We start from the raw sequence: 27,499 nt of genomic DNA on the forward strand, positions 1-27,499 counted from the left end.
TCCAGTAATGAATTAACTGTTTATTAATTCTAGAAAAACCCCACAGCTACATGCCAGAGCAAACCTTTGCCCTCCAGTCCTGTATGAGGTCTCAGAATTCCTCACGTTCACACATCATGAGCCAAGCTCCCCAAAGTTTCCACAAAGCTACTAAACTAAAATATGAACTGATTCTGAGGAGTTTTCTAAACGTACTTCAATCCTTTGCCATGAAGCTCTATCTGCAAATCGGTAATGGGAGTTCTATCATACTTAAAGCACATAAACAGAAGGAGGATGTGAATGAGCACGTCAGAGCACTAAACGCACATTACAGAGTGTTAATGCATTTCTATAGGAAATAGCTCACTTTAGAACCACAAAAGAGAATCTACCAGCATTACAAAGCAAGCTTTAATTCATCTGAATGCATTTGCAGTTATTAAGTGCTTTATTACTCTGCATTAATAAATGTACAATTAGTGTTTAAATATATTCAACAATTAACGGAAGGAAAAAAATAAAATCAAATTCAGATGGCCCCTATGAAATATCACTGAACTTTTGAGATATATTGTGATGCGCCAAGCCACCTCACTGTACATATAAGTACATTCAGGTCAAGTCCATATATTTGCATTAGTTATAATACTAACCTCCTCGCTGATGTCAAAAGGTTAGAGCATGCTGGTTTATGCAACCCGCAACCAAACCACAGTCTAACAAGTGAGCACAGGAACAGGAAATGGAACGGTCCCAGATAACGACAGTTAGTTTATGAAACCTCTGCCACATTATAATTGGTGTGGGAGTCATGAGTTACATAAAAAATTAAAAAAAGCCACAGAAGGTCATATAATTGTGTATATAGCCTATGAGGATATTCTCTCTCTCTCTATATATACATAAAAAGTTCTCCTTGATAAACATCCACAAAATTAACTGGAAAAACAGAAAATTTAACTAATTAAAATAAAATAAAATTAACCACAAAGTGGCTAAAATATCAACTGTAAAGTGTTTCTGATGGAAAGCAAACAAAAGTGTGTCATCCAACACTTTCAGTTTAGAAAATGTTTGATCTCTTCAGATTTCTTTTCTGAAGCATCACAAGGAGCTTTGGCGTCTAAATCAATGCTACTCTTCACTCCCTCCACCAGAGTTAACATCACTTGCTCTGTGTCCACCACCTCGTCTGTGATTGGCTGAGGCTCCACTTCTTCTACATTCTCATTGGCTGGAGACTGAAATCCACTGTCATCGTGATGAAGAGGGCTGGAGTTGGTAGAGGTTTGAGCGAATTCCCCATCAGAGTCGATGGCGCCTTCGCTTAGGTTCTCGCTGGGGTCTTCCTGGATGGCGATCTCGATCTGTTGAATGGCGCTTTCGATGGCGGATACACACTGCTCCTCTTCTAAAGACTGTTTGATCTGGGCGGTATCCAATTCTTCGTCAACCTTTATTGGTGCCTCCCTTGGCACAATCTCTGTTACCATTATGATGTGCTTCACCTCGTCGCCTTCTTCCAAAGGCAACATCCCATTGGTCAACTGTGAGGAGTCTTTTTCAACGACTTCCAGCACGGGGTTTATAAGGTCTCGAATCTCATTGATGCTGTCAGGAGAACCTGGTTCTTTCTCGAAGGGGACATGCTGTTTTGGGTTCACAGGCTTTTCTGTTTCAAGATCTTGTTCTGTCTGCCCTTCGTTCTCCTCTGGGATGCCTTCCACTCCTGGTACTTCCTGGCAGGACTCATATAGCAGAGGCATCCCGTCCAGTTGGATCATGGAGACGATCTGTTTGCGTTTCCTGTTGGCCGCTTCGCCACCTTGCCTCTCTCCTTTTACTCCTCCGAACTGGTTAGCCCAGTCGATGGTGTCCTCTCCCAGCAGGTGCAGGTTGGGGTCGCTGTTGGTCAGGACCATGCTGTCTCTGTACAGGTTGTGCCTTCGCTGGACCGCAGCTTCCTTCACAGCTGCAGAATGAAAAGGAATGATTGAAAACACATTGCAAGAATATGTTTAAGCAGTAATGTATGGGGGCTGTGCTATATTGTGCTAAAGGGGCTGCAGTGCAAACACTCACCCATCATGATGTCCTTGCTGACTGACTGCAGGACCACTTCCTCAAAGATGTTCTCTACTAGGATGAATCTAGAGAAGTCCTCAAAGATAAGCTCCCTGAACTTGGGCAGATCCTAGATGGCAAAGACAAAAAGTTTTTTTTTTTTTTTTTTTCCCCACATAACCCCAAAACACCATGTTTTCTAATTTTGTGTAAAATATGTACATTTATCATTTAAAATAATCAACAAACAATAATAATAAATTATTATTATCAGCAACATGATATAATACATGTATAAATTATAATAATGAATGATCTGGTTACAAATATTAATTATAATGATTATAAAGGTGATAGTAGTATTTGTAACCAGATAATGTATTTTTAATATAATAATCTCATCATTAATAATAACAATAATAATAATAATAATAAACTACAACAACTGTTATATTTTTTATATTATCTGGTTACAAATACTACTATTATCATCAGCGGCACCATAATCATGATGATCAACAGGATTATAGTTAGCATAACAATTAGCAACAAGATAAATTAATACATTTGAAAAATAAATAATAATAATAATTATTATTATTAATTAAATTACATATAAAATAGTAGTACTAGTACTATTTGTTACCAGATAATTTAGTATTTATATGATCATCACAAATAATAATGACAACAATAATAAGAATAAATATAAACTACAATAACAGTAATATTTTTATATTATCTGGTTACAAATACTACCACCATCATCAACAGAATCAATATTATTATTAGCAACAAGTAAAAAAATATAATAATAAAATACCCAGTTACATATAATAACAATAATAAATATTTTGTCACCAGTTTAATTTCTGGGTTATTTTCTTTCTTTTGGAAAATTTTTTGACCTGAGCCCCCATTAATATCTGAGAAATATTAAGAGCGACACATTAGGAAAAAATACATTTTTTTTTCTTACAGGGGGATAAAATTCATAAAAAAAAAAAAGACAAAACACTGGCACTTCTAAATGTCACAGAAAGAGGCTGATTCCTTGAACTAACCCGTGAACAGGATGGGGAGAGCTGTTTCAGCATGTACGGTATGATGATCTGAAGCAACGCCTCCCTGAAAAACTTCTTCCTCACTGTGCTGCTGTCATAGTCATATTTCTGCAGGCAATAAACAAACAGAATTAAAATAAAGAAATGAAGGTGGTCTGATACAGCAATGACCCAGGAGCTGTGTAACAAAAATAAAGTAAAGACCCAACTAAAGCCCTCACTTTGAGTACTCGGTCCTGACAGCGCTGGATGGTCTTGCAGAAATCCTCCCCACTGTGGCCGTCTAGACTCTGATGGACCAGCTGCTCAAATGTGTGCACTGCATTGTCCATTTGCTACATACATAAATGGAGGAATTTTAGGAAGTGTTATTATCAACTCTGATGGTTAATTTGTAAAAATGATAGAATTCTAAAGGACAAAGGCTATTTTGGAAGTCAGTATTCACACTTTCTGCATGCATGCAATACTAAAATGACCATGGGATGTTATATACCAAAATTGAACAGACATATAGATAGATGTGATCTATTGTTGATTTCTTTAGTTTTTTTAATTAGCTGTCAGACAACAGTGTGTACTTTGAATCTCAGTATGAGTGTCGATAGCCAACATACCTGCAATAAGAGGTATTACCTCAAGGTGGAGCTCATTAACAATATACTGCTTTCTGTTTAATAGGTTTTAGCCATTTTCCCGCATTGATTCATGCTCTTGGCCTCACTGCTAAATCGATGCTTGTTTTTTTTTATTTTGATGGTAGGTACCAGAAAAATGAATGCAGGCTAATATCAAATCTATTTCAAGGGCTAGTACCAAGTACTGCAAAACACCAAGAAGTTTTAGATATTTAAATGGAATATTTAACAAAAGAGGAAAGACACCTGTCTCATGAGGATCTGAGCTCTCTGGATGAACACAGAGGGACTGGACATGTCACATCTCTGCTGGAGGCCTTCAAGGTTCAATGCCTCCATCTTCTCATAACAGCTCTGCATCTTCACCGGATGGAAGGCCAACATGGAAATCTTTTCCATATGCTATGAAGAGAGGATTTGGAGTTAGCCATTGCTTTAAAAAGGCTCTGCTTAAAGTGTTAATCAAAGTCCAGCCTCACCTCTCCCACTTTCTCACTGCTGCTTTCGTTCATTGTGTTCTTGCTGACCTCCACCAGCTCACGGAAGAGGATGTCCCTCACTTCAGAGAATCCTCTGCTGGTGGGCTCCATGAGGGCCTCCAGGATGGAGTGGATGTAGGGCTGAACCTTGCTTCTCACAAGCTGTTCGACATGGGGCAACACAAACGCTTCAAAAAGAGGATTAGACAAATATTAGTGCACTAGAACGCCCCTTATAGTGGAAAAAAACCTTCATATTTAATGTTAAACATGTGTTTTTGTTTAAATTACAGTTGATTGCATCAAAACTGAAGCTTTAAATTCATGTGAAATGTTCAGCGCATACATGTTTGTTTTCAGGTTGTGAGAGACATCCTGACCTTAAGTGACTTTTTTATGTTTAAATGTTGTCTCACTCCTCAAATTGGGTGTCATAAAGAACACTTTAGAAGAGACTCAATTATGAAAGCTTAAGACTAATCAAAAGGACTGTAGGCCACATAATGGGCTCTGGTATCTGTGAACAAGTGACTATAGGAAAGCACCTGTCCTAGTTGTCAAAAACAACCAATATTATTCCGTAAGAATAAAGGAGCCATCACAAACACACAGATGGACTCTAAAGCAATTTAGAGATTTGTACAAATACTCAAAAACCTGCTATCAAGATTATTTAGCTTGTGCTATTTGAAATGTACTTTGGGTGGAACACAGTCCTAACCACAAATAACACACACAAAAAATGTAGTACTCTTGCCAGACCTACATTATGGGAGGACAGTTAGAGCTTTTTAGGTTAAAGCCAAACTATGTTGATTGAGACTGAATTCCAATGAAAGAAGGATCATGTGGAAGAATGTGAGACTGAAATAGTGCAGCTAAGAATAGGGTCCATTAAAATAAATTGTGGCATGGTCTGTGTATTAAACGAAGTCACAATCATTAAGCGTACTGTATATTCAAAAGTATCTGTAACACTGAATCGTCAGAACGTAACAAAAAAACTGATGATAAAGCACTACACTTAATCATATAATCTAGAGATCTTAATTGTCATGAATCAGGCAGTGTTTTTGCTCTTGCTTTTTTGAGAGTGTGGCCATGTAAGACACGTTAGTAATGTCCACATAGAAGGTTGACTGGTTTTCTCTTACCACGGATCTTTCCAGAAACGTGCTCTTTGGACGTGATGATCTGATCCATATTTGTGCGCAGAGCAGAGTCCAGAGGAGGGCGCTCCACCTCACATACTTGAGCCAGAGCTTCGTGTTGAGTTTTTGTCTGTGACAGCACCTGTCTGTATACTGCATCTGAGATCTGACAGCCCAAACAAACAGATGAGAAACAAACCTCAAAGAAATCGCAGCAATTATACACATACCTGTATAAATTGATTCCTTAATCCAGTAACAAACAAAATTCAATAAGGGCTTAACAGAAGAGTGGGTCAGTGGGGAAAGTCTGCACACGTTCAGGACATTTGCGGATCACGTACATGTATTGTATTGTATCGTATGCAATGTATTGAACATTACAAGATAGTAAACTTGTCACCAAGGTAATAATCTAGCTGGTTTACACAGCTAAGGCTGTCGACATTGTGAGAGTTGTGAGCCATGGAAACTTCAAAAAGTGTTATACCAATTGGGAATGTTCCACAGTGTAATATATATATATATATATATATATATATATATATATATATATATATATACAGTCGTGGCCAAAAGTTTTGAGAATTACATAAATATTAGTTTTTAAAAAGTTTGCTGCTAAACTGCTTTTAGATCTTGGTTTCAGTTGTTTCTGTGATGTACTGAAATATAATTACAAGCACTTCATACGTTTCAAAGGCTTTTATCGACAATTATATGACATTTATGCAAAGAGTCAGTATTTGCAGTGTTGGCCCTTCTTCTTCAGGACCTCTGCAATTCGACTGGGCATGCTCTCAATCAACTTCTGGGCCAAATCCTGACTGATAGCAATCCATTCTTTCATAATCACTTCTTGGAGTTTGTCAGAATTAGTGGGTTTTTGTTTTTTTCCACCCGCCTTTTAAGGATTGACCACAAGTTCTCAATGGGATTAAGATCTGGGGAGTTTCCAGGCCATGGACCCAAAATTTCAACATTCTGGTCCCCGAGCCACTTAGTTATCACTTTTGCCTTATGGCACGGTGTTCCATCGTGCTGGAAAATGCATTGTTCTTCACCAAACTGTTGTTGAAAGAAGTTGCTGTTGGAGGGTGTTTTGGTACCATTCTTTATTCATGGCTGTGTTTTTGGGCAGAATTGTGAGTGAGCCCACTCCCTTGGATGAGAAGCAACCCCACACATGAATGGTGTCAGGATGCTTTACTGTTGGCATGACACAGGACTGATGGTAGCGCTCACCTTTTCTTCTCCGGACAAGCCTTTTTCCAGATGCCCCAAACAATTGGAAAGGGGCTTCATCGCAGAATATGACTTTGCCCCAGTCCTCAGCAGCCCTTCTTGACACCAGGCCATCTTCCAGAAGTCTTCGCCTCACTGTGTGTGCAGATGTGCTCACACCTGCCTGCTGCCATTCCCGAGCAAGCTCTGCACTTGTGGCACCCCGATCCCGCAGCTGAATCCTCTTTAGGAGACGATCCTGGTGCTTGCTGGACTTTCTTGGACGCCCTGAAGCCTTCTTTACAAGAATTGAACCTCTTTCCTTGAAGTTCTTGATGATCCTATAAATTATTGATTTGGGTGCAATCTTAGTAGCCACAATATCCTTGCCTGTGAAGCCATTTTTATGCAACGCAATGATGGCTGCATGCGTTTCTTTGCAGGTCACCATGGTTAAGAATGGAAGAACAATGATTTCAAGCATCACCCTCCTTTTAACATGTCAAGTCTGCCATTCTAACCCAATCAGCCTGACATAATGATCTCCAGCCTTGTGCTCGTCAACATTCTCACCTGAGTTAACAAGACGATTACTGAAATGATCTCAGCAGGTCCTTTAATGACAGCAATGAAATGCAGTGGAAAGTTTTTTTGGGGATTAAGTTAATTTTCATGGCAAAGAAGGACTATGCAATTCATCTGATCACTCTTCATAACATTCTGGAGTATATGCAAATTGCTATTATAAAAACTTAAGCAGCAACTTTTCCAATTTCCAATATTTATGTAATTCTCAAAACTTTTGGCCATGACTGTATATATATATATATATATATATATATATATATATATATATATATATAAAAACAAACACAAAAAACATATACACTCACGCATTTATACTCATTTATGTACATACATACATATATACATACTGTATATACATATTACAGCTTCGGAATTTACATATTAGAACCAACCAGCATCCAGTCCTTCTGTCTCTGTTGTAGTTTTCCTTTCAGCCGAGGCTCGATCAGATTCTTTAGTTCAGGGTGCAAAGTTTCCATTACCAGGTTAGCAAGAATCTAGAAAGACAAACACAGATGTGTGCTTAAATAATGATGACAGAATTTAAATAGTGTTTAAGAAACTGATAAGACAGTTTTGAGAACATGACAGTTTTAATTAACTTCATGCTAACAACTCTGTGGTTTTGCATGCTTATCTTCAATAACTAGACTGCAGACTGTACAATGTCAAACTAGCAATTCTTGAAAACACAATGCTTTATCGTTCAAATCCACAACTTAGACGCCCATCACAGATGGCTGCTTTGTACATGCTCACAGCATTGCATGCAATGACAGCCAAAACAGAAACAACCTTTGATGCAGAGAAACAAGTCTGCAAGAATAAGTCTTTTCATGTGTGTTTTTAGGGATAGGACAATTGATTTATCATAAATAACACACCAAACATGTCTATTAGGATTAGCTCACCCTTTAATATTTTCTTATATCAAATAATCTGTTTATAGAAGAAAGAGCAAGTGGGGGGTGGGGGGGGGGTAATGAAGTCGGCAAAAGGGGCTTTTTTATGACCTGACAGTGACTGACTGACATTTATTTGAGGTGTTTTAGCTGGTCACCTGTAAGGCATTAGGCCACACCATGCACATAAAATGGAGCAATGAGTAATGGCTGATTGAACTCATATTACAGCTATAGGCTTGGCTGAACAAACCGGTATCAGTAACCACACAATGATCTTCATGTAAAGATATTAGGGTGAGTGGCTTGAGTTCAAGTTCCTCTTTAAATCCATGAGCTTCTGACAATTTCATCCGACAGTAAATAGTATAGAATCGCTCTCATCCCTCCCCTCGCCCAGTTTTCATAGCAATGCAGGTGGCAGGTGGGCAGTAACACCACGCAGACCCCCTGACAGAAAAACAAAAAACAGACGGCCCACACCCTGCAGTAATAACAGGCCACACAGCCGTTTCCAGTGTGGTGTCACATCCAGGCTGACCGTGACGCCCTGCAACACCGCTGAGGGTGGGATGAAGAGGAATGACCATGTTTCTCACACATGCACAATGTCAATACCTTCTTTATATTCACAACTCGTAGTACTTTTACTTGGTTAAAGTGTAAGAACAGAGACATTAATTGGCTTTATACACACACACACACACACACACACACACACACAGCTCATTCATAAGAAACATTTCCTGGAAGGAAGCAAAAAATCTCTTTGACTATAATGCACAATAAGTGATGTCTTGGCTAACAGTGACGCATAAAGACTTGAATGTGCTCAAAATAAAAGGGAACTTAAAGCTACAGTAGAGGAGAAGATATTCAATTGCATTTAAATTAAATGGCACTAAAGTTCTGGACAGTTTGTCACTGAAAGCTATCAAACTGTAATGGATTTAGTGCAAATCTAAACATTTTATCACATAGAGATGACAAAAAAAAAAAAAAGCACTCACCTTAAATCCAGATCAACTGACACAAAACATGCAGTGGAAAAAGGCTTTACATTTTAAGAATATTTAACGCATGTAAATTTGTATGACAACAAAATGTTGTTTTAAACATTTTCCATTATAGGTCCCCTTTAAAGGCACTGCATGGTTATGTGTGTGTGTGTGTGTGTGTGTGTGTGTGTGTGAGACTGCGTGATGTGTAAGGATAACCAGCACTCAATAATTTTAATGATTGCCTATTTGCATTTTATTCAAATCTGTGCGTGTACGTGAGAAAAAGGTCAAGATAGACATTGCTGAATCTATTAGAAAACTAAAGGTTATTTCTAGCATATTATGACTAAAATGAGATGGCAGTACAAACCAGAGACCTGACCATAACTCACCCCTCTAATGACACATTCTCAGACGTCTCTCTGCTCTATGGTTTAAACATTATTGAGGGTTTGTGCTCCTCCAGAACATTAGAGAGCTTAAATACACAGTGATCAGTCTGATTTATCAGCATAAAACTTAAAAACAGCTAGTCTTTTAGAAATGGGTTTCAGGTCAGATGGAAAGAAAACTGTGTATTTTGTGTTTGTGTTTAAATGAGTTTGGAAGGGAGAAATGGGTCATTTAGAAAGATTAATTATTATGACTTCACAAATATTAGCACATTAAAGGGGTCATATGACTTTGCTAAAAATAACGTTATATTGTGTATTTGGTGTATTGCAATGTGTTTATGTGGTTTAAGGTTCAAAAAACACATTTTCCGCATACTGTAAATTATTGTTTCTCCTCTATGCCCCGCCTTTCTGAAACACGCCGATTTTTACAAAGCTAATCATTCTGAAAAGTGAGGTGTATGCTGATTGGCCAGCTATCCAGTCTATTGTGATTGGCCAAATGCCTTAAGTGTGTGATGGAAATGCTACGCCCATACTGTCATGCCCGGGCGTGATAACACGAAACCAATAAAACTCATTACAAACATGACATTTGTTGCATCCAGTGGGGGCATAATTACTGATTATAAAGACTTAAATGGTCTTTTTACGCGTTGTGTTGCATATCGCGGCGCGTGAACATAAAAACATTTTGTGATTGGAGAAATGACAAACAACAAGCAATACTCTACAATGCTCAAAACTCATGTTTGAATTATCAGTGGCAAATTCTTTTAATATGAAAACGTACTTACAGGCTGTGAGTCAGAAGCGCCAGACTGTCCTTGCGAAGTTGGAACTGCCCCGCTTTATAGAAACAGCATTTGTGTGTAGACGATATTGTAGGCTACATTCCCATTCCATTTTATAAAGAATATCTCTTTGGGTTTGAGACTTTAATCTTTGCAACTTTAGGAATCTTAACTATGCACGAACAGCTTGTACCACTCCAAAGAGAAAGGAAAATGTGAAATTACATCATATAACCCCTTTAAGATATGACCACCCACATTAAACACTTATGAAACTCATGGAGGTTAGCTAGCGATAATGGGTAAATTTACTTCTAGAAGTCTTAAAGGAACAGTACAGTTTGAGTTTAAGAGTCATGGAGATTCTAAGGGTCTTACAGCATGGAAAAAATATCTAAAAGTGAATACAGTTTTTGGTGCATAAAACTATGACTTACATTATATAGAAGAGAGAAAAAAGCTACAATATGGTCTCTTTAAGAGTGTCAGTGATGAAGCTAATCCTGACACTTTTGCCCCTTTTTTTACCTTCTAAAAACAGCTTAAATCAACACCTGATGGATGTTGGTTTGGCATGGTTTCAAGCTGGTCTAAGATGATCATTTATGGTAATTAGTTGCTCTAGAGGTAATTATAAGCTGGTGGGTCAAGTTTAACTTTGTAAACCATCTTGGTCAGGCTGTTAGACCTCCTTAAACATGTAGACCTAATTTTTTCAACCTAGATTCTCTCAAATTCTCCACTGCTGAAGTTCTCAGTGAAATTAATATTGTTCATTTAAGAGTGTTAGCCACACCTGAGCCAAAGTTTGGGTGCCCTCCCACCTGTCTGGGAAAGAGGATAAAGCCTGGATTGAGGATATGTAGAGGAAACTCTACCCAATACCCAAATTATCCAAGGAAAACAGAAGTACACAGGGATAAATGCTGTCTGAATCGTTCTGTCCTCCTCTCAGTCTCATTCTTTTTAAGGGAAGCTTTGATTTCACCTACATTCTTATTCCCATGAGTCCAACCCATTGTCTAAGGCTCATTAGATAGCATCAGGAGCAACTTAGCATCCTGTTTTGAATAAAGGATGATTTACTTCTGACATTTGCCAGATTTTCCGAACGAATATGAATGATCTTCACCAACCTGTGCTTGGTTTCCACACATCATGTCCCAGGTGCCATAGTGACCCTTGGCCTGTCTGTAGAGCCGCAGGGCATCAGTGAATGCTGGTGTCGCTACCTTGCACTCTTCCGACAATCCTAGAGAGGTCAAAACACATGACATGTTATAGAAGTGTGTCATATGATTACCTATGGCCAAATCACACCTATGCTGATATAAAGCAATATTGCACAAATACACATATATTCAACAAGGGTGTCAGCATCCTTCTAGACCTTAATTTACAGTTTAGTTTGGTTGGCCTTAAAGTTTTTGAATTAAAATCTGAACAATCCTAACCAGCTTTTTATTTTTTTTGTTGTCCAAACTGGTGACGGCTGGTAGACTAACTTGGACCATCTATAAGTTATGTTAAGCAGGTACAGCCTGGTTTTTCCAGCAAGGAAAAGGAATAGATTACCATTTTAATAATAAGACCTCATCTTCACTTAGAGTCTATGGATGGAAACTACAGCTAACACCATTCAAGCAGAGAATCCACAAGACCTAACGTGACGAGACTTATTGGAAAAACACTTAAATGGCGATATAATTATACAGTACTGTATTGAAGATGGATAACGTGCTAGATGTAATTTGCATAAAAGCTGCACATCAGTGTTGATGAAAGATTTCCAATTTGCCATGTAGATGATGATCAAACAATACCAAACAGTCACGCTCTCGCTACTACTGAAAGTGTATATGAACAGCTGTTATTTGGGGAGATTCGAGTCTTTTGGGATAAAGATAACCTTGTAAACTTGCTTTCCTGTTGGCAGCAGGAAGTAAGTGTGATCCATAAAGTTACACATATGGGCAAGGAAAGACAAACACAGATGGACATGAGCAATGGCAAGCAGCACAAACACTCATAAGACTAGAGCATGTATATCTGCGTGCTGCAGTAAGTTTCAGATTGGCTGACACAAAGACAGGAAGTCAGCAGTGAGAGATGGAGGGATGGAGTGTGTAACAGTCTGTCAGGAACAGGAAATCCACTCAGCGTCCATTTTCCAGGACCCAGGCCGAGACAGAGAAAGACACACACACACACAGAATGGAGGAAAGTAGAAAATAACTAGCTTTTCTTGGCATGAGCCCCATGAGAAAACACTAGATGCGTTTGTCAGCAGTCTGCTTGGAGAAAGTCCCTAGAGTTATGTGCTCGATAAAACACGATAACCCCAAATCAGAAATGAACCCACTCCTCCCCAAACATGTCCACCGGTAAAACAACTAGCAGTCCTAACAAACTAGAGACACCTTACATCCAAAGTTCATTTGAATGTTGCTCACTGTGTGTGTTGAAGTGTCAGGTGAAAAAAAAAAAAGAAAGAAAAAGAAGAGCTGCACTCTTTTTCTCTGGCAAGTGAGCAGGCCTGAGAAACTCAACACGAGAGTCTTCAGCAAAAAAATAGTACATATGGTAGAGTTTAGCGTGGACCGCCTCTGGCATGGGGCTGCACGGTGGTTAGCCGAGACTCCTGGGATGGCTGGTTCCCAGGGTTCCTATGCCACTGCATGTGTGCACTCTTACCATTACTGTTCTGTTCACTGAAGCATTTCCCATTTGGGCTAAAAGCACAAGAACTAGACAAGTTTCAACAAAAATATCTCATCTCTGTATCAATAATGAGAACCAAAGAAAACATTTCAGCTTTTTAAATTACATTTCTTTGCAAATCTTGAGGAAAGCTATGTCTAGACTAAAGCAAACAAACATAAATCTTACCATGGACTGACTTTTACAAATATATACTAATTATTTTTATATTAACAATATTCACATTTTTAGTTTCAGTATAAACAAAAACAAGTAATTGTACACACAATAGAATGTTTCTTTTTAAATAAAATTGCTAATTTAAAGGGGCCATAAAATGTATAAATCAAATTTTCAAAATCTTTTGAATTTCAGTGAAGGTCAGTGCTCAATGAAAACATAATACTTGTAGAATGTAAAATGTCCACCCCAGTAAAAGAAAGTTAATAAAACAAAAGCAGAAAAAGAGACTAATTAATTCATTGTGACAGATTAACATATGACTGCCCATATTTCTTCACCAAGAGCTATTTAAACTAATAAATTATTGAAAAAAAAAAGAATAAAAATTAAATTGTAAAATAACAAAATAAAATAATAAGCAAACAAATAGATTTTTTTTCAGTTCTTAACTCTTATAATAATAAATTACATAATAATAACTTTTTTTAAACAGTTCTTTAATCTTTTTTTAATTTCAAAATTAATCAGTTAATTTCATATTTGTACACTCATTTTCTTTCAATTAAAATAATGTTTTGTCAGTTACAAAAAAAAAAAAGAATCCAAGAAATATATTAGCCAATATGGGAAGGTGGGGTTGTGGTGATAAAAAAAAAAAACAGAAATCATCATCTATTTAAAAGACAAATCTGAGTTACATAAAAAACACAAAAACAAAAACAAAACAAAAAACAACAGTCACTGACTGCTCTTCAGGTTTACATGTGGGCTTTACCCAAATACTGACACAGATTACTTAGTGCAAAAGGCTATTATTAAATTTCAGCTAAATTTAAAGCATTGTGTTTGATTGTGTATTGCAACCGTCAACAGTGTCTACGATTCTATATATGAAACTAACATTCACCTCTACTTTAATTTTAAAACCTGTTTGTTTTCCTTCTGCAATTGGTCTCTACACTATGATGTCATTATGGGTGTGATGATATGATTGATCACCAACTGTCCCAGTTGCCAATGAGACGGGTATGACTACAACAAAACAAATGACTAACCACCACCACAGGCTGACAGAACAATGACTAGAATACAATTACTAGATGAACAAAAATGTTCAGAATGCAACATTTGCATTCAATCCCCAATGTTTGAAATTCTACATTGATTTAGTCCCATTCCTGAAGGCTAGTCAGATCAATTAAAACATGCATTGAGTTCATACACAGTCGAGTTCAAATTCAAACAGCTTAAAATAGTGGCTTGCTTTATCTTAGGCTCTTTAAAAGGCTTTTTATAATTTATCTTGATTTCTTTTCAATTTTGTAATAAAACCCAAGCGCTTTGAGCACCTGCTGTAATACCACAGCTTTGCATGTGGTTGATCGTCTCTGCCCTCTGGTAACCCTCTAGCAAAAACATAGAGCTGTGTTCTCACGTATGTGAAGCAACTACCTGAAGTCATTCAGCCCTCAGCTTCAGGCAGGTCTCAGGGATTTTGCAGAGCCCTTCCCTGATGCCTCAAAGGCAAATGATATTCCCAATGTAGGGCCTATGAAATGCATGCTATTTTTCCCCAAATTCCATTTAATTTTTTTTCAAAATTGATTTTTTTTTATTTAAATTTTTCTGGATTTCATTTTTGTTAACCATTTTCATATTTTTTGACTCCGTTTTAATGGTTAAATGAAATGTTATTAAACAAAAAGCATGTCAAATTATTTGAAAATCACAAAATTTATTTAACAGCATTTATTAAAAGTTTAACAAATTACATTAAGGAAAAAAGATTACAAAAATAAGCTTTATTTTATACAAAATTCAATGTTCCATTAATTTTATGAATTCAATTTCAATGGTTTCATTAAACTGTAATAATCAAAATCTCTAATTCATTTATTTTATATTAAACATTTTATTTATTGAATTGAATTGAATCCACTACAACCGCATTTTCTGCATCGCGGAAATCATAGGGCCCTACCTATGTAATTTCTAGCTCTTGTGACTTTTTTGGGCTGTTACCAAGCCAGAGGCACTGTACTTCACCTTCAGGATCTTAAAAAGCCTGGAGGCAAGCTAGAGATATCACTGTACATATTGATCTGTCCCTTGTTACATGTAAATTTTAAATCAATATGCGAAATGGGCTGAGGAACAATACTACTTCTTATGAAAGTCAACATGTACCTTAATTAAAACACATTACTCATCTGATTTTGCATGAGTTATAGTCCAAGTTATTAAAAAATAATAATGGCTTAATCTTTCATCAAAATATCAGAGGTGAATTGAGTGCATTTTTTTGGTGATGTCACAAGACAAATGGTTAATATAAAGGAACAGTGAAACTGCTATTTATGCTTTTATACGCAGTTCAGTTTTCGTTTCAAATCTTGCCAACAGCACACATTAATCATAAAGACATCAAAATAACAACAAAGAAGAATAAAAATTTGGAAAAAATCAAGACGTTTCAATAAACGTTAGCCTTCAAAAACATACTTTTCAATTCCCAATTAATAAAATCAAACCCAGCCAAAACTAATTTTCTCCAATTTTGACACAGAAATGAAAAATATGCCACAATAAGGTAGTCAGATGGTTTGCATAGTTTCTGCAGGTAAATCAGCAGGAAGGTCACTGCATGCAGCCCCTGGCTAATGAGTGACTTGAAGGTCCCACCTTTAAAAGATCAATATCTGACTCTAGAGTGCAGAGAGGTCTGGGTTTCCTCAAAGTGGACAAACAGGTAAGGGGGGGCTCTTCATGTTAGGCCGTGAGTAATATAGCTTAACTGTTTATCACACACACCCCTAAAAAATTTGAGGTCATATATATATCTCCGCAAATTGTCTTATGTCATTATCATTCGTGATCCACAAAACTAGCAATTTGGTGTCATGCCCTGGCAAGTCTAACTGAGAGTGCCCCAAGGCCATGTGGGAAGGTGTTGACATGTGGTCAGAGGATGTTCTGTTATAAGTCAACGACTGGCAACATGTTGGAGCTATGCTGCTCTGCAAGTTGTGCAATTCTTGTATCAGCCAATAAATACAATACCTACTTTTATCAGTTCGTCAACATCTATAGTGCTACACTCTTGTTTAACATTTTTTATTTCAACTTTATACGCAACTGCAGTAAAAAATTTTTTTCACATTTAGTACAATAGGACGGAGTGGGGCGGGGGGTTTGGGGCTTCAGGAAAGGTCATCAAGCCGGGATTTGAACTCGGGATGCATGTCAACATCTCACATGTCGGCACACTGCCCGCTAGGCTATTGGCGCTGACTGCAGTAATTATTTAAAAAAAAAAACATATATTTGTTTTTATTTGCACCATTCAAATAAATATATCTTATGCTCAGCGAGCCAGCTATTATTTGATCAAAAACACACAAAAAACTAATACTGTGGAATTATAAAAATTTAAAATACATGTTTTTAATAGGGCTGGGCGATATGACGATATAAATTGGATGGACGAAATTAAAAGTGTATCATTCATATCATATTCATATGTATCAGATTCATATTGTGCTCTATCGTTTATTTTGTGGTGCCGCAAAATACATTGTTTACGGCAATATGTCGTTTTCATCATTTGAATGACGGCAGTCTTACATGCATTAAACGGGGTTGCAGGCAGACATGTGAATAACAGCATGCAGCGTCACGTTGCTGTGCGTTTAGTCACTAAAACTTAAGGTTTGCATGGGTTTTTAAGCATTGCAGTTTAAAACAACTGGTTTTAGGCCGTTGAAACAAACAACAGAGCTGCTGTATATGCATGCGCTGTCTGGGTTTCTGGGTGAGAGGAGTGCGTAAGCCGTGCATCAGCTGCTAATGCATTTTTGCCGCTTTATTGGCTATGAACGATTGCATAAACAGTTATATGCATCCAAATGCAAGTATCCTCATAAACATAGTCATTTAGGTTTTAAATGAATGTAAACAGTTGCAAGAGAAAGCACATATGTAACAGTATATTAGATCCGGACTTCGGCCTTAAAGGGGAAGCTGTCCAATATTAGTCCTGTCTGCCATTCATGAAAATCTCTCACTGCTCTTGACTAAATCACTTTTGTAACTAGAATAAGAAGAAAATAAATAATGCTAATGATTATGCATATATACAGTATATATATATATATATATATATATATATATATATATACAGTATATATATATATATATATATATATATATATATATTTATTAGGGGTGTAACGGTACGTGTATTCGTACCGGACCCTTTCGGTACAGGGCTTTTGGTACGCTGCACGTGTGTACCGAATGACCGAATGCAATATTTTGTTTGCGGAACATAGGTACATTTTCGTGTTTCCAAACGAACATTAAGTGGCGGAAGTCTCCGCGTTCAGCGCAAATCCCGCCCTGCAGCTGATTCTAAGGCCGGTGACACACTGGCTGTGTGGTGTGAGCATGGCATTTCTGCTGCGTGTCAGTTGCTTCGCCTTTCTGTGTCTTTAAACACCAGAATCGTGCCTGACGCGGCGCTGGTGCGCTGCAGCTGCTGTAGGTGACATAGAGGGAGGCCGCTGAGGCGCCGACAGACCAGGATCTTGTCTTCACTAAAACAATATCTATACTTCATGTTGAGCATAAATATAAAGCCTACTGATAAAGGACACCGTCAACAGTATTGATGGCAAAATAGACTATGTTTGACAGGTGCAATATGCCAGTGTGTCACCGGCCTAAGGTTTTCAAAAGGCATCACGCGAGTGTGAACATCACTACAAATAGGGAAAAAAACCGATTGTAATTTAAACGCAGCTCCCGTCGGCATTTAAACAGACCTTTGCTCTTAATTCCGATCGGTCCAACGCAATAACGAAATCTGAGCAGGTTGAAAAACTGAAACTGTTGATGCTGCACTTTACACTTTGGAAAAGTTATATATTTTTTTAAATATGAGCAGGCCTACAAGCTGGGATTGGTAATGCTGCACTGTAATCATAGTTATTTATTTATATTTTTCATTATATTTTATTATATGATATTGGTTTGAGACAGAGTATTTTATTTAGTGGAGAACTTTGCAGCAGTATTTTATTTCTTATTCTTTTTTTATTTTATTATAAATTATATTTTATTATTTATTTTATTAAAAACTATTTAAAAAAAGTGTAAACAAATTGTTAAAAAAAAGTTTATAGTAATAAACAACCTGCAGTTTAATGTTTGCATTTCTTTCCCTTACTGTACCGAAAATGAATCGAACCGTGACTTTAAAACCGAGGTAAGTACCGAACCGTGATTTTTTTTTTTGTCCTATTGCTTGTAATTAGTTTCTTGTTCTTATTTTATCACTGACTGTTTATGTATCTCCAGTGAGCTTGGAGTTTTTTTTTTTTTTTCTTGTATTAGTTTGATATTGATTGGTGACAAGGATTATGGAAATTCTATGGTATCAAATCTTAATATCATAAAAAACCTTATTAAAAGAAAAAACAACTATCAAGATCTAAATAGTTATCGTGATATAACATTTCTCATATCGTGATATAAGATTTGTCATATCGCCCACTCCTAAATGTAATGTAATAAAATATTTTAAAACAATTTATTCTTTTGATGCCACAGCTGAATTTTCAGCATCCATAACTTTAGTCTTCAGTATCACTTGATATTTCACAAATCATTCTAATATGCATATTTGATGTTCAAGAAACATTTCTTATTATTATCAATTTTTTAAATGGTTAATATTTTTGTGGAAACCATGATACATTTTTTCAGGATTAATGTAAAGAGTGTTTAAAAGAAAAGCATTTATTTGAAACAGATTTCATTTGTAACAACATTACACATCTCTTTACTGTGAATAATGTATCAAATATATAAATTAAAAAAAATTTAAATTTGTAAAAAAATAATAATAATAATTTGAACAGTAAAACAAAATGGCACCTTCTATTAAATTTTACTTGATTTCTCTGTAATATCAATGCATTTTAATGAAGAATTAAAAAAAAAAAAAAAACACGTCATAAAGCACATTAAAAGTTCACTGTTCTTGCATGGGATATTTAGCATCAGTTAAAATGACAAAAGGACATCCTCCACACCTTAAAGTAATTTCAAAAGCATTCAACATTTTAAGCTGAGACACAAACACTTCTTTCCCTCACAAACACAGACACACACCCTGCTGTGTGATTTGAAATATGATGATAAGCTAGAAGACAGGTGATTTGTGAGGGTGGAACTGCAGGTAATGTAATACTATGAAGTATTTTTACAAAGGCATGCATAATATTTCTCAGCATATTTAGCTAGAAATGTAATGTAAATTACGTTTGAGTGACGTGGAGGAAAAATAAATGTTGCAGGTCAAATCTCTCTCTAATTCAGCTCTCACTGTGACGCAAGTCAGAAAGAAATGATTATGCAGCAAATGCTCTGGTACGGAGATCCATTTTAAGGTTATTTTGGATAGCAGTTCACATTTACTTTTTTACCTTTATGCCAACAAACTACAACTTTCTCATGACAATGTGCTTTTTTTGTGCACACAAATAAAAAAATGGAAATGAACATGTGATGTTTCCTGTAATTGTGATATAGATGAAGTAGATAAGACCGGTCTTTTCAGCAAAGCAGATACACTTAATAGAGAAGCACACATGGCATCAATCTAAAACCAGAATGAATGCTTTGCTTTGCCTTTGTTTGTGACCGTGACTCACCGTTATTGCTGTGTCTCACACAGTCCTGGAAGACGGCGTGCCACTTCTTCTGTTCTTTCTCCGTCATGACACAGAAGTAGTGATGGCGGGCGTATGGATGCCACAGGATGAGGGGAAACTGTGTGGGACATTTCAGAAATGGGGCACTGGCTGCTTTGGCCTTTGTATCTAAAACAACAGATCACACAATATAGTGTGTTCATCCTTTGATTTTAAAATAGTATTGTACTACATGTCCATTAGGATCTTTTAAAATTCTTATAGTATTTTCTGACCTGCTACTTTTCTATCGGTTTATTTAAATATTATAGTATTAATTCATTTCTCACCACTTAGGCTATTGTTGAGAAGCCCCAGGTATTCCTCCATCGAGGTCAGGGCTCTGTACCCGGCACAGTTAATGACCCCTTTGGAGTGGAGCCCTCGGTCATGTGTCTGTAGAGGAAACAGATAGCTCAAAATCCCTCTGCAGCTGGGGAAATGACAAACATGTCCACTAACAGCAGTACACTTTATATTCACTTTAGTTCCAGTAATGCAAGATTAACATTCAGATCATTTTTTCTTTTGTTTACATTTAATTATCTGAGCTGGGCATATTTGTGCTGAAAGTAAAAAAAAAACAAAAAAAACAACAACATGCTCAGTGGTTTACACTCACCGCTTTGCTGTCATACAAGCTGATGTTGTAGGAGTCGCCCACATACAAAAAGCGGCTCCTCCATTTCTTGCTCTCTTCCAGATACTGAAACAAACCTCCAGAGAAGATGGACTTGTTCTTCAGAGGGTCCTGTGGTGGGAACAAACACATTTTAAACAAATGCAAATCAAAATCATTTTACTAGATGCAAGCATGACTAAACAAAAAAAAAAATGAATGGTGTTTAGAAGACCAACGTGAAACACTCCCAGCAGTCTGAAATAACAAAAGGCTGGCCCGAGACATGTTTATATAACATAGATCTGAGTGATTCAGCCAAAAATAAGAAATGGGTGGAGCAACTGGTACATAAAAGCCATTCAAGCTTGTGTTATGTCTACAATCAAAACCACTGCTTTCTGTTAATGGATGCTGAAATTACCACTGGTGAGTGCACATGCCTTTGAACACGTTTAATCTGTTAATCTTTGAAAAGAAATACAAATAAATGCAGGCAGATATTTTCCAAGTCCAGCTGTCCTGTCTTAGAACATCTGAGGGACTTCAAATATGAGAGTGCATAAGCGTTTTTCTTGGCCATGGTCTAGATTTCTGTATTGAGTAGAGATCAAATGACTTCATGGACAATTGATAATTGGGGAGGCCAGGAGTTTGGAGACCAATAAGAAAGGAGGAGTGTTCAAAATTGAAGGCTGATGAGTTTTTAAACTTTCTGCGCATTTGTTGAGAACATCCCTCAAAGCGAATGCAATCAAACTATTTCAGCCAACAATGTGTTGGTTGACTGATCTTAAACAGTTTGACAAATTTTTTCCATTGCAGAAAAGCTGGTTTCAGCTCCTTTGACATGACAATTAATATCAGGGGTCAGGGGGGTGGAAACTGGAAAGTTTTCAAAACAACAACAACATAGTCTTGCAAAACCAAGTAGATCATTCCCATTATAATCAAAGTCTTCTAAACTGGAGCGATGCTCATTCAGTTGATGGACGCAAAGTTCCCATGCACTGGACAGCAGCTCAAGCCACTTCAATTTTTCACGTTTGTCTAAAACATAATTATGTGAATTGTTTGTTATGAATTGTATGCGTAATAACTTTTGGCAGTTGCATCAACACAAATTCCATAAGTGATACTTGTAAACAAAGACAATACTGCTCCAAAGTTCATTTGTGGGCTGGCACCAGCATAATTTTGGTGAAAAATGGCTTTAGAAAGAAAGGTCTACCCAAGATCCTTTGATGCTTCTGTCGGTGGAATGGCGTCTGAAGTCTTTATATGCTTTTGTGTGTGTATTTGCTATTCAGGCCTTTGTTACAACTATTTAACTCATGTGAAATCTGCTCCACTTCCTCTTCACTGACTTCATGTCGATAAGCACGACCACAGAGAGCCCTCAACACGAGGGAAACAGATCAGTAGAGCAAAAAATAAATAAAATAAATAAATAAATAAAAAATAAAGGAAAAACTGAAACTGGAAGGCTTACTTCTGATCTAATTTTAACCTGGACTGGGCAATATTCTTTGCCAATATTTTTCCATTCTTTGACCGTCTTTCCCCATCCCTCTGGGATCATCATGACTGGACAGGCAGATGTGAAATATACCTTTCTATGCAGCAGTTGTGTCTGGGTATTCCCTCCTCCTTCGAGCTCATAGCGTACGCTGTTGAACAAAGCCACAGCGTACTGCTGCTCGTAAAACCTCCCAAACTCTGACATCACAGCGCTGGTGCGGCCTAAGTTGGAACAGAGACACAGGAATGTTAGATTTAAGGACCGCAGCAAAATAAATAAATTATTACTTTACAGCTGCAGAGTGCACTGCAAATTGCAGGTTGCATTTGCTAGAGGTTACTTTAGGTCAAATGGCATTATAAACATTTAATCACTATCACAAAACATTATAAACCTGTTTAGTTGGTTTTAGTCTTTTAGTTGAGAATTGTTCCCAAATGCAATTAGGCAAGATTACAACAGAGAAGCAAACACAGAGAAAAACCCAGCCTCTTAAAGCAAACAAAACAGCTGTAACTTGATCCAAGAATTTAAGTTGACTAGAACTACAGTGTGAAACACAACAAGTGACAATCCACTGTCGACGTCATTAGCCCATGTCTGCGTGTGTGGGTTTGAAAGAGTTAACGGAAAACATGATATTGCCATGTGCGATTATTAAACCGCAAAAGTAAATATAAAGTCTGCATGCTTTAAAATGTAGTACTGCTAATAAAATGTTATTGTATTTTTTTATTATTAATATTAATTTTATATGCACATTAACTATTTTTATAAAATAGTTATTTAATAATTTAAATAATTGTTACAATAATTTTAGAAATATAAAACAATACTTTATTAAATACATTACCATATTAGATGTAAGGGGGGAAAATAACATTGTCCAAAAAATAAGATTATGATTTTGGGGCCATTTTGTGCAACCCTGTGTATTAAACCCTGTAACGGTGTATTCTATTACAATATCATAACACTTATATTGAAATATATCTTATCTGTGAAAATGCTGATCCTAAAATTCAATAGGGTTACAAAACAAAAGGTGATCAACAATAAATGTGAATTCCTGATAAATAGAGAAACAGTTGCAAAAACATTCAAGTGTGGAAACACATGGACACAGTATGAAAATAAACATTGAAAATGAAAAGACCCGAGCCTGCAGGCTTATCGAAAAGCTTTATGAAAAGAAGATGGCGCTATAAAGATGAATTTGCTTATATAAAGAGGCCAACAAATGGAAAAAGTGATGCACGATCAGAGGCGATCACATTTGAATGCCGTATTCAAAGCATAGTGGTCTAGTTTTAGAGGAAACAATATCCTTGGGATTTCTTATTTACATGACGAGAGGCTTAGCATTTGGATGCTGATGGAAGTCAGCATGTGTTTGAATGTATGTGAATGGACAGACGTCCATGAGAAACAAGAAGGAACAACCTGACAGGAATGGAAAAGAAAGAAGGGCCACATCTGATGTCAACTCAAGTTACATTACAGCACTCTAAATACACATGGCCTTCTGGGTATTCAGGTTTACTGTACCATGGCCTACAGTAGGTCTCCACAGGAAGGAATCTCTTCACTTACAACTAATTTCTCAAGAACTCCATCAGATTAGAAGCTTTGTTACAGGACATGTGTTGCTTGAATGCAACAACCAGTGTGTCTGTGAGGACAGACCATTCTTTAGCAGACCCACTACTGTATTAAACTAGAAGAACTTGTAGACTCAGTTTGCTTTGGCTCAGTGTGGAATATGTCACTGTATTCATTAACATATATATTTGCAGAGAGTGTTTCTAGACGCTCAGTTGGCACAGGTGGAACAGGTGCTGGAGATGATTCGCTAAAAAACTTCTCATCAACATAAACCTTGAAATGTTATGCATCTTAAAATGGGTTTTTCACTCAAAACACATTAGAGCTGGGGTTTGCAATATTGGACCCCCAAATGGCTGTGAATCCTAAGAGGTCCATGGAAAAAAGTGAGAAAAAATATTGTATATAGAAAAAAAATAAGCTAAAAGTTGATTCAAAATTGATTAAAATAACTTATATATATATATATATATATATATAACACATTAAATATAATAAATCAGTACCTAACCCTAACAGCACAGTGCTACAAGTAGAAAAAAAGTAACATAATAGAAACTAAGTATTTTTCAAATAATATTTACACTTTCAAATTATTCATGTTATAGTATAAATTGTGTCTATATACATATAAAAAATAGCTGTCTTTTGAAACTGTTAATATTAGGATGTAAATGTATTTAGACTTTAAATAATATAATCTTTAAAATTTAAACAATTAGTTTTTTTACATATATTTTTATTTATATATTTTCATTCGTATTGTCTGCTTTTTTTCCATCCAAGGTTTACTTTTCTTTTACAAAGAACATTTGCAATAATGTGTAAATAACTATTTTTAGATAAGACACCAAGAAAGCCATTATCATACTTCAGACACTTAATAAAAAACAATATCATAAGACATTTACTGATACAAACGCTTCCCAAAGACATTCTTGAAATTTCAACTAACTTTTAACTGCCAGTTAGATTATTTTACCTAAGAGACAAGTTTAAAAAGTTGAATTCTACAAGTCAAAGCGATCCATTCACTGACCATAGAAACTGTAAAAGTACAAAAGCTGACAAACATCCCTTCCCACATGCATGGTCAGCAGATGAACCCTTCGCTATCGGAAGGGAGGGAAAGATATGGGGGAGACAGACAAAACAAAAGTTTGAGAGCATGATGACACCTTGAGAAGATCCTCCCCATTACTCCAAGACATGTTCATACTTGCTCTAAGAAAACATCCAGCCCTATTAGTCAAATAGTTCACACGGGAGGTCTAGAGATCCCTAGAGGAATGTTCTGTGTTTAAACCTCCCTTCAACCTCCTGACCTCAGTCCATCTACCACAAACATCTTCATAACTGCTTAAGGCTTCATAAAGGGAGAGTCTATGAGGGCGGCCTTCTCTTGTGAAGACCAAACATCTTCCCACAGTTCATTAATAAACAGTGGTGGAATTTCAAAAGGGCTGACTCAGCAGATACACTCAGCATTTTATGACATCAGCATACACGCCTGCATGAATTCATCTAACAGAAATTAAATATTTCTCTGTAATGAACGCCGAACAAGACGAACAGTTCATCAAGTGCCAGCTCACCAAGTGACTCAAGCCTATCATCAGTGAAAGATCTGGACTGGTACTTCAACACACACAATGAAACTTATACTTCATAACCATTCCTGACTTGTTCTTGGAGTATGTGTGTGTACATACAAGGTTGTGTTGATCCGAAATTTCCAGTCACAGCCAAAAGAGCTTTTGTATAGCTATAAAAACGTTAGGAAATTATCTCACACTATGCTGGTTCCACTCAAACTGGTTTTTCAACAGTTTTCCACAACTGATTGTTCCAAATGAACACTTAGGCTATATTTATCAAGTCGGTTTTCATCCAGAGATACTTTCTACGATTGACATGATGGGAAAAGATGAGAAGCAGATCCAAAACACAGCAACTAACCACTACAGATGTCACAAATTATTGGCTGGTAACATTTCATTTCCAGCGTGTCAGATAGGGCACACTGGATAGCTATGAAACGTTTCTGTTAGTTTCTAGGAAAACTCAAAAGCGGATGTTGTAAACATAATTGCGGTATTCCAAACCTTAAAGCTCTTTAATTGCAAAAGCATATTTCTTTAAAGGAATGGGATCATATCCCATCATGTTTTGGAGATGAACTAATATTTAGTTATGAAGGGTTTCTTTACAGGCAGAGGATATAACCAGTTCTCCAAACCAACTAGACTAAAGGAAGCATATTGCAGCAAAAATACTTAGAAGCTTCATGGGCACACAATTGAAAGAACATTTTTCCATTTGACCATCTTATTATTAGAGTTATAGCAGAAAATATAATTTGTGGACACAAAAGTATGCCTACTATTAAACATACCATTGGCAAAACTGTTTTGGGCCAAAAAGTTAAATGCCTAAAACGTTTATACAGTGGAAAAACATGATTAGCAGTAGAATATCAAAAATGTTTTTAACGCATACAAATGTAACCAGTCTTAAACCTGCATGTTTGAGGCATTAGGGAGCGTATAAACGCGACGCGTTCTTATATTCAGTCTGAGTTATTGAACACGTATGAGAACGCCAATAATAATAAAGAATAAATATGTTGTGACTTACCCAAAGTCATGAACTTGCATAAACCTGTTTGACTTTAATATTTCCGTGGAACATAAATAGCAGTTAGGAAGAATATTACGAAATGACAGTCTGGGTAACGTTGAATTGTGACATTTGGATTTATTATTAATTTTTTTTAAAGTGAAAAACGCATCTCGACTCCAGCGTTCCGTCTCATACCGCTTTTGTTTTGTTTTTTTAAGCGCGAACGCGTCAAAGTTTCTTCGGTGTAACTCACACGCGTCTGATAAATCTCTTAAAGATATGTGGATGGTTTATCCACGCTAACTAACTAACTAATCCCATCTCTTTTTGCTTTAAACAGTCCTCTTTTAAACTACGCTAGGTCTATTGTACAGAGCGGCCTATAATGACTTTTTCCCTTTTTAAAAGTAACACAAACGCGTTTTACCTGTAATCATCTCCCGTTTGCCTTCGTCCAGGTTGCTAGAAATCACATCACCCATGGTGACGATTTAAATGACAGTCACAGATATTGAAGAAAGTTCCTCTGGATCTGAAACGTAGGGAACACTACAGAAATGTGTCTTTTGAGTCTTCCAAATAAAGCATCCCTGGTTACTTCAGAGCGTTGTGTTCATTTCACATTGACGTGAGTTCACTGACTCAGACGCCCTCTGTGAGAGAAACAAGACTCATTTAAACTCGAGTCAAATGAGTGTCATTCAGAGGGTGTGGTTTACACCCGCCTGACACACCCAACTTCACAACAAACCTTCTGTTCTTTAATCACAGCTGATTTTAGAGAGTTTGATATGATCAAGGACTTGCTCTTGTTATATGATGGGCTTAAGTTGATGTATTTATTTATTATATAGAAAATGAACACGTTTTGGTTTCAAAACATTTAATGAAGTAATTATTATTTTCTTGAAGTAATAAAGATATTAATATTTTTCGGTCTTTACAAGAATTATAGAGTTTGCATATTCCGTACCACAAATATCTTTAAAACTGAATTACAGTTAAAGCTGATGTTTTCTCCAGGAAATGCAAACTGCTTTTTAGGAATCTGAAGCCTTTAAAGCCTGCTTTACTTTTATTTTTAAGTTTATTTTTAGCCTGCTTTTCTACTAAAAAACACTTTTATTTAAAAATAACAAAAACATTTTGATTGAATAATATTGATATGTATGATATGATATGTATTGATATATAATATTATTTTATAGTTT

General features: G+C 36.5%; 1 protein-coding gene across 1 annotated transcript; it reads right to left on the bottom strand.

Annotated features, from left to right (window-relative positions):
* Positions 1 to 374: 374 nt before the first annotated feature.
* On the bottom strand, positions 375 to 26,959 carry niban2a (niban apoptosis regulator 2a). The gene is made up of 14 exons (XM_059526094.1): positions 26,716 to 26,959; positions 22,152 to 22,282; positions 20,543 to 20,671; positions 20,211 to 20,316; positions 19,882 to 20,049; positions 11,419 to 11,534; positions 7,583 to 7,687; positions 5,382 to 5,544; positions 4,228 to 4,415; positions 3,995 to 4,150; positions 3,332 to 3,445; positions 3,111 to 3,218; positions 2,065 to 2,176; positions 375 to 1,954 (listed from the first exon to the last, which is right to left on the bottom strand). The coding sequence occupies exons 1-14, from the start codon at positions 26,768 to 26,770 to the stop codon at positions 1,041 to 1,043; spliced, it is 2,565 nt and encodes an 854-aa protein (XP_059382077.1). The 5' UTR covers positions 26,771 to 26,959; the 3' UTR covers positions 375 to 1,040.
* Between the last annotated feature and the right edge of the window lie 540 nt (positions 26,960 to 27,499).

The sequence above is a fragment of the Carassius carassius genome, chromosome 36 (assembly GCF_963082965.1).
Source record: "Carassius carassius chromosome 36, fCarCar2.1, whole genome shotgun sequence".
In the NCBI taxonomy this organism is placed as follows: domain Eukaryota; kingdom Metazoa; phylum Chordata; class Actinopteri; order Cypriniformes; family Cyprinidae; genus Carassius; species Carassius carassius.

What these genes read in the sequence shown, in the direction of transcription:
- niban2a (XM_059526094.1), bottom strand. Translation starts at nt 26,770, where the DNA reads ATGGGTGATGTGATTTCTAGCAACCTGGACGAAGGCAAACGGGAGATG. An exon ending in CAAACGGGAGATGATTACAG is followed by an intron (nt 22,283 to 26,715) that starts GTAAAACGCGTT and finishes GTTCCAACTTAG; the next exon opens with GCCGCACCAGCGCTGTGATG. An exon ending in TCTCAACAATAGCCTAAGTG is followed by an intron (nt 20,050 to 20,210) that starts GTGAGAAATGAA and finishes CTGTTGTTTTAG; the next exon opens with ATACAAAGGCCAAAGCAGCC.